At 38.3% G+C, this 8,500-nt stretch overlaps 1 protein-coding gene across 42 annotated transcripts in view; it reads left to right on the forward strand.

Annotated features, from left to right (window-relative positions):
• The window catches only part of RIMS1 (regulating synaptic membrane exocytosis 1), a 515,627-nt gene that overhangs the window by 344,090 nt on the left and 163,037 nt on the right, over window positions 1–8,500 (forward strand). For 35 of the 42 annotated variants that reach the window (XM_065587958.1, XM_065587963.1, XM_065587957.1 and 32 more), the window contains one exon: window positions 1,609–1,671. The exons of the other annotated variants lie outside the window; for them this stretch is intronic. In XM_065587958.1, coding sequence (XP_065444030.1) covers window positions 1,609–1,671 — 63 coding nt within the window. The remainder of the gene's footprint in view (window positions 1–1,608; window positions 1,672–8,500) is intronic. 42 annotated transcript variants of the gene reach the window in all.

Consider the following 8,500-nt stretch of genomic DNA (forward strand, 5'->3'; position numbering starts at 1 on the left):
TGGAGCCCAGGCTCTAGGACCCTGCAAAGTGGAAGGGTCCCAGAGTTTGGGCTGCGTCCTGAGCCCGAATGTCTACACCACAATTAAACAACCCCTTAGCCCGAGCCCAGTGAACCCAAGTCAACTGGCACAGGCCAGCTGCAGGCGTCTAGTCGCAGTGTAGACATACCCTCTGATAACTAAGCCATGATGGTCCTGCATCCTTACAGTGCTTTGGCTTTTGTAATGTCCTCAACTCTTTCAAGAGAAACACAGAATCCTTTGTGTGTACAAGAAATAAGAGGAATTTTATTTTCAATTACTTTGTTTTAAATTATATTGTATTTATTTGTAATTTGGAAGTCTACACATAAATTCTACTAATGATATGAGATATTAAATAGTTTTATTGTTCTTTCCTTTTAAGAAAAACAATTCAGTTCACCTTTAACATATTTTGTTGCATCAAAATCAGGCCTGTAGTTCCAGATGCAAATTTAAATCTCACATGTGGATTGCAAGCCGTGATTTTGATTTCCCTGGTTTATTATATTACATAAATATTGCTTATGATATACCAGTTTCCATAGTGAAATCTATAGTTTAATGACAATATAAAGCATGAAAGTAATTGATCATTTTGCCACCTTGCATAATTTTTATATCTTTTCTCTCTCTGTTACCATAGTACTTCATATGATTCTTTGATTCTTTTTAAATGATGCATCTTCATGAACTTTAGCTTCACTTTGGTGTCAATAACAATAAGGAGATTCTGGGACTTCTCTTTGTGCAGATACTCACAAAAATCACTAAAGGGACATACTGTTATCACAATCATGTTTATTAAAGATAGAAATGATTAATTTACAGTATCTATATTGTTGGCTGTAGCACTTGGCTCTTGTAATATACTGCTGGTTGCAATAACGGAATAAGTAGTCTGTAAAATAGAAATGGTTAGAAAGGAGATTTTGATAACTGATTAACACATTTTCTATTTCTGTAAGGGGATGTATAACAAAATATTGCAATCAAAAAGCTTTAGATCAGAATTTACATTTGTATAAACTTAATATTTTAGTGGACAAATATTTTTCTTTTCACCAAAATGATGAGTTGATGCTCCTTACACTGTATTCACTAGAGCATAAAACTACATTTATAACTCCCCACCACTCCTCAGCGCACACACAGTCTTGTCTGGGTTCAAAAAAATGGAGGTTCCATAATTCCATTTTTATTATCATGCTGCCATGTTTTAATAAATACCTACTTCAAGAACTAGAAGATTGCCATAGCAATGTAATTTGATAAAGAATCCTGTCAATTTTTAATATTAAAATCTCTAAAGTAACTTCAAAATTATTTAAAAAAAAAAAAGACAAAATTAGATGTCCACTTAAAAGTATTATCTGAATATATAGTTGTCATAGGTACTTTATTGCTTACATTTTAGAGCAGCATTGTAATTTGTTTTGGTTTGAACACTATCAAGACAGCTATCTCAGTGTGAGCTTTCTGGTTTCTTTTTTTTACGTTTTCATTTGCATATCATTTGCATAACTCATGTCATCTAATGCTTCATATTTATATCTGTTTCACTCACCATCCATCCTGTCTGTGCAGTGAGCTTCTTATGCTGCCCAGAGCAAAACGAGGAAGAAGTGCAGAGTGCCTACATACCACCAGGTAAATACAGGAATTCAATGACCATGATTTCTTATGGTTAGTTTCTGTGTACTTCACTAGCCCAATCATTTCCTTTAGCTTTATTAATATTACAGTAAGTAATGGACACTGTTTTCTTAACACGTAACTGAATTGTCATTTAATTATTTTCTTTTTTAAAAAGAACTGATCAAGATTTTTACATATGTTTGTTTACTTTGATAGTTATGATTAGAGTAGTTGAAAGCCTAGTGGTAAAATGAGTGTCAACAGTCACATTTGAAATTAAATAATACAGATATTTTTGCAGCATATAATTTTGTGGAAAATTACCTGTCTAGTCAGAAAAGGCTTGATTTTCAAATGCACGGCAGTATTATTGTGGTTTTATAAAGTTTCTTTTGTTTTTTTGGATTTTTTATGGTTGTTTGATTTCTTTCCTTTTTATTATGTAAAATTAATAAATACTTCTTGTGTTTTGACAACCAACTTGAAGAAAATTCCTCAGAAGATCACATGACTAGATAAACAAAGGTTGCATATCATTGTGCTTCACCTTATAACTCTCACTTGGGTATGTCTACACTGCAAAAAGAATACCAGTGACAGCAAGTACAGACTTGGGCTCACATGGCTTGCACTATGGCACTACAGTTAGCAGCGTAGATGTTTCTGCTTAGGCTCTGAAACCTGGCAACTCGGTGGGTCTCAGAGCCTGAGCTCCAGCCCGAGTGGGAATGTCGATTCTGCTATTTTGTAATGGAGCATGAGCCCTGCAAGCCCAAGTCTGTGGAGCCAAGTCTGTAAATCCAGGCTTTGAAACTTGCTGATGTGGTCTGTGTGGTTGGTTGGTTGGTTGGCTTTTGCAGAGTAGATGTATCCATTGTTTCCTACCTTCCATTTAGAATTTCAGTTTTGGCTTTGTCTGTGCTGGGCCTTGCTAGGGCATTTCCCACCTTTGAATTGATAAATGCGCTATATTCTGTGAGGACTCCAAATCCCAGAGACTGCAATACTCCACATTGACTCCAGGCTCCAGTAGGTCCTACAGCACTCAAGAACTCAAGAAGAAAGGACACAGCACTAGTGTGGGGCTGAACCCCAAATTTAAATTATTCTGTAGGGAGATGGACCTTCAGTGAAGTAATGGGACTGCTTATGTGTTTAAGTTAAACATATAAGTAAATATTTGTAGGATCAGGGCTTGTAACATCTGAATTAATTTTTAATGCTTTTGCAACATGAGGCAATATTTCATACCTCAGAGAAGACACATCTTTAATTTTGGTATCTCCCTGGATTCCCATTTGGAAGATTGTTTAATTAAAATTTTTTAAATCAGGAAACTACTCTTTAGAGCCTAATTAGAGCATACTGGTGATGAGAGTACACAGGCTACCTGATAGCAGTTAGAAATCCCTGAAACTTCTTTTTACATTTTAAACTGGAAGCCATTTATTCTGAATCCATGTAATAAGGAATGACTTCATGCCATTTAGCAGACAGTGCAAACATTTTACTTTCTAAACAAATAAGTCCATAAATCAAAAGGTTAGATACTTTGGCAATGTGTCATACTGTATCTGCTGAGAGTTTGTTTTATCGTTGTCTACTCAGACACATTAACTGATGCACCATTGTGTTACACCAGATTTACACCAATTCATTATTGTAATCTCAGTGGAATTACACTGATATAAAATTTGAGTAACACCCTGGTGAATCGGGTGCTTGATTTCCAATTTCCCTGGGATAAGAAATATCTGTGGCCATATTGAAAAACTGTGTCTTTCTATGTATTCAGCTTGAATCCTATAGCTCATTATGCACTGTATAGACAGAAACAACAAGGAGTCTGGTGGCACCTTAAAGACTAACAGATTTATTTTCTGTTAGTCTTTAAGGTGCCACCAGACTCCTTGTTGTTTTTGTAGATACAGACTAACACGGCTACCCCTGTATAGACAGAAAGATCTAAGGACCAGATTTAATGGAGGACACTGATTTACAGCAACTGGGAATCTGGGGAGAGTCTCTAGCAGAGATGGGCCAAAACTGAACTTTTTACATTATCTAACACTCAAACCCATGGTGAGCTTTGGTGGTTGGTATAAGAAGGAACCAGGATTAAACCACCCCATGGGAGCCCTACACCTAAAGTTTCCCATCTCATTTCAACCCTTGTTTCCACATATTGCTAAAGGTTGGGTCCAGATACATCTTCACTCTGACACCCTTTCCTAAATTTTGGAGCTTTCAAAAATATGGAATCCTGATGTGAACCATTCTTGGGTTTGGAAAAACAAAACCTACCCGATCAATTTTTGTGAAAGAAAAACAAAACCCAATCTCACCAGCCTACCTCTGGTCATATACCACAGAAATTAAATAAAAATCTGGAAAAAACATTGACTTAAGTGTAAAAATTGAAGAAAAAGTGTAGTCACAGTTTATTCCCATGCTTTTGTTACATTAGATCAGGGATCGGCAACCTTTGGCACGCGGGCCAGTTTGTTTACCTGCCGCGTCCGCAGGTTCGACTGATTGCGGCTCCCACTGGCTGTGATTCGCCGCTCCAGGCCAATGGAGGCTGTGGGAAGCGGTGCGGGCTGTGGGAGCCGCAATCAGCCGAACCTGCAGACGTGGCAGGTAAACAAACCGGCCTGGCCCGCCAGGGTGCTTACCTTGCTGGGCCGCATGCCAAAGGTTGCCGATCCCTGCATTAGATAGTGATCACTTTAATTCAGATCTAAAATTTGTCTAAACAAATTGGTTATTAGTAAGCAAAGAAAAATATTTTTCTGATCTAATTTTAAGAGTACTGAGGCATTTTCAATTTTATTTTATTTTTGTTAGGATAAATTGGCAGCACTTTCTACAAGCTTTGTATATCTATTTCTATTTCTCCTCTTCTGGTGACATTTATAAATATAAGTGTCATTGTGTGCAATCAACTCTTTTGTAGATGGTACAGTTATGAGAACTAAGGAAAACATGTATGTACTTTTCTACTCACAAACTGTTCGTTAGTAAAAGTTTAGGTCAGTACTCTCTAAATTTTACTTAATCTTAGAAATTAGGATTGGAAAAGACCCTGTAAAACCATGCAGTCCAATGCACTACTGGTCTGCAGGATTGTTCCCTACACAATTATTTTCACAAATTTGTCCAGGATAGTTTTAATTGTCCAGGTCTCATCAATGATAGTGGAGGGATGAACTTATGGTTAGGTTCTGTTACACTGTATAATACTTAGAAAGTATTATATAGTTTACAAGAACTTCAGCATCAGTTCAACTGTTCCATTAAAGTTCATTTCAAATTTAAACTATTATCATTAGAAAAGAACTGCAGGCTAACTTTCTGTGACTGAGGAAGCCCGTGCTTCAGTGTTTCAACATTTAATAAATCATTTCAGTCCCTGCTTCTCTGTTGTTCCTGGCCCCCTTTCTTTTTATGTCAGCTTCATGGGACCATGCAGCTCCTGTTCCTTCACGTCCCTCTTCTGGCCTTTCTTTTTTCAGCTCCCACTTCTGCATCTCTTTGTCTCTTTCTGAGTCTGTATTTGCTCCTTTCCCCTTACAGATCATCAATTACTTTAAAATGGCTGAGTTACAAATATTTGAAATTCTCACTTAGTTCTTATATGAAACACAGTATGGTGACTTTTATCTGGCCCCTAGTGGAGTTTTAATTATAGCACAAAGCCTCAACACAATTTAGCATGATCAACAGTATTCTTTTGCTCACAAGTGGGATACAGGTCAGAATGGAGGTGCTCTCATGTAATTTCACACAGCACTTGCCTATGTTATGCCTTGCTCTCGTCACTGTTGTTTCCTCACTTTCAAGTTCAATACCAAATACACCGATTTAAAATAAAATAAAATTGGATACTGTACTAATGGTATAGTACTTTGAATAATGTATTTGATATGTATATTTATATAATAGTTCCATACTCTGCAGTAATATAATGGAGTTATGAAATATGACAGTATCCATTGAATAGCTTATTTATTGCTGAATGTACTTGGTACGGTGGGTTAACTCTATAGTAGATGCTCCGCAACATGCTAGGTGGTCACTCTGAAGTACTGTTATCAATACAATGAAGACACATTGTTATGCATGGAAGCTAGCCCACCACATAGCAGTAGAAGTATAATAATGGCTACCATAGATTGGTTGCTAAAATGAGTTACAAGACTTATGGGGCCTGATCCAACTCCCATTAAATTCAGAGTCCAAAAAAGACTAATGGCTTGGATGCCATTGTCTCATATGCCCACTCAACAAGTTATTGGGCATCTATGTTGTTTGGCATTGTTTCTGCACACTCATTTACATTGGTGTAACTATAAAGTTTAGGCATGCTGTGGGCATAGTGCTGTAGTAATACATTCTTATCTTAAGACATCTTATTGTATTGCGTTGTATTTATTATTATTGATAGTTTTAGTTTAGAGTATAGTGTGTATGTGACATTAATTAGAGATGGTCCAAGATTTAAAATCAGGATTCAGATTCAGAATCCCTCACATATGGAGGTGTTCAGATACAGGGATACAGATGCACCCAGCTCTAAATCCCACATGGAGTCAAGGAATGCTATTGAAAGGAATCACACCTGGAGGTGGCAAGGACCTCCAGGGAGTGTATTCTTCTGCTCGTCCCACCAAAGCTCTACCTTCGTGGAATGTGTGGACACTCCATAAAAGTTTCAGTTTTAATTCCAGTTAACTGCATTATGTGGGACAGAGTTCAATTTGGGTGGTCACGTTCTTCCTTTACATTTCTCCTGGAGTTTCATTAGGAGTCCACACTCCTAGTTCTAAAATGTTATGTACTGTGGCCTTGGTTTATGATGTAAACAATTCTCATCCAAAGGTATGCTTATGCTTCAAACTGGAGGTGTAATTACTAGCTTGAGAAGACATATGTATGCTACCTCAATCAGAATAGAAGTGTAGCCTCAGTGATGTGAGCAGCAGGAGAATCTACCTGCACTTTGGTTGGCTAGCCTACCCTGGCCCTGTGGCAACACTTCTGTTTTTAGCATGCTAGCGCGATCAGAGCTAACGTGGGTATGTCTCCTCAAGCTGGAAATTACACTTCCAGATCTGTGTAGATATACACTAACACCACAGAGGTGCTTGATGATGGATAAACCAATTCCTATAGTTTTTAAAATTAGCTCACCATTATTAATGCCGTTTAACTTAATGTGATCTATGGACAGATTCACAAAAGGACATTTAGGTGCTACTGGCATTCTTAAACCCCCCTCAGTTGCCACCTAATCTTGTAGGTGCCTAAACTCATTGGCACCTACATTTTTGTTGTGAAAGGTGCCTCGGCACCTATGTTTCTGCCTCTGAGAATGTGCACTGTTGCATCATTCTAGACATCCAGATGCCTTAAGCCCCAGCATGATCCACCAACGAGAAGATAGATGTTCTCCTGCCAATCTCACCTGTGAGGCTCGATCTGGTAGGCAAGCTCTGAGCTTGCTAACTAGATCGGGGCCCTTTCAAATTCCTGGCGTGGGGGAAGGAAGGGCTGGTCTCTATTTCATAACTTTTAGCCCAGTAGTTAGAATGATCACCTGGGAAGTGGGAGACCTGGGTTTAATTTCCTCTTCTGCTTGATTGGGAGAAAGGATTTGAACATGAGGTCTCCCTGCCCCACCTCAGGTGATGTTGGCTTAGCCACTGAGCTATGGGATATTCTTATATGTGGCTCCCTCCATCTTTCCTCTTGAAGCTGTTCCACTTTTGATTAAATACTTAAATAGTCATTGGGCCAGAGAAAGGGAGTGTATGTGAGAACAACTCTATGACTGGTGTTTAGGGCTTTCACATGGGAGGTGGAAGACTTAGGATCCGGCCCCCCTGCTCCAATAGCTCTCTAATTATTTATCTAAAGTGGGACAGCATTAACAGTGGAGACTGAAGGAACCACACATCAGAATATCCCTAAGCCCAGTGGTTTGGGCAACCTTATGAGCAATGAGAGGTCCCCTGTTTAAATCCTGTCTCCTCATCAAACATGGGGGTATTGAACCTGGGTCTCCTACAGCCCAACAGAGTGTTCTAACCTCTGGGCTAAAAGTAAGCACTGGCATCACCACCACTGGTGGCATTTCTTGCAAGAAATAGCTTAGACACCTGACGAGAGGCAGGGCTCAGGACACACCCTCTCATCACCATCTCATTGATTAGTTTAGACAGCCCCTGGCCTAGTTTGCTGCCTTTTGTGACTCTTATGCTTAGGGTCCTATCTCTCCTCATATAGGGAACCTAGGTGCCTAACTCAGGCATTGTGAATACAAGTGGACTTTCTAGGCACCTAAAAGTTAGGCGCCATAGTACTCAGCATAGCAATGCCTAAAGTCCCATTGTGAACCTGACCCCTAGTATACCACCTCTAAAGGACTTTAATTCATGACATTTTTGAATACTAATGCAACTGTGGTTTAGTTTGTGATATTGTATATAGAAGTGAAGGCTTTTAATTTATCGTATAGATAACTAGAAGGGATCATTAAATCACACAAGGTAGATTAAAATAAAGTAGTATTGACATAAAAATAGCAAGGTAAATACCAACTTCATGTTTTACAACAACTTATACATTTTAATCAAAAATTGAAAAGATTCCCAGGTATTTAGTTCCAGAGGAAAATTCAGACCTCTGATGTTACTCTAAATTTACTTATGTGAGTAGGTTTACTGAGTTTACATGCATAGGAGATCTGGTCCTGAAATTATATGTTGGTTGAACAGAGAAAAGGATACATTGAGAAATCTATGCATATAGCAGTTCAAACTTGCTATAGTATTATGCA

The sequence above is a fragment of the Chrysemys picta genome, chromosome 3 (assembly GCF_011386835.1).
Source record: "Chrysemys picta bellii isolate R12L10 chromosome 3, ASM1138683v2, whole genome shotgun sequence".
NCBI lineage: Eukaryota > Metazoa > Chordata > Testudines > Emydidae > Chrysemys > Chrysemys picta.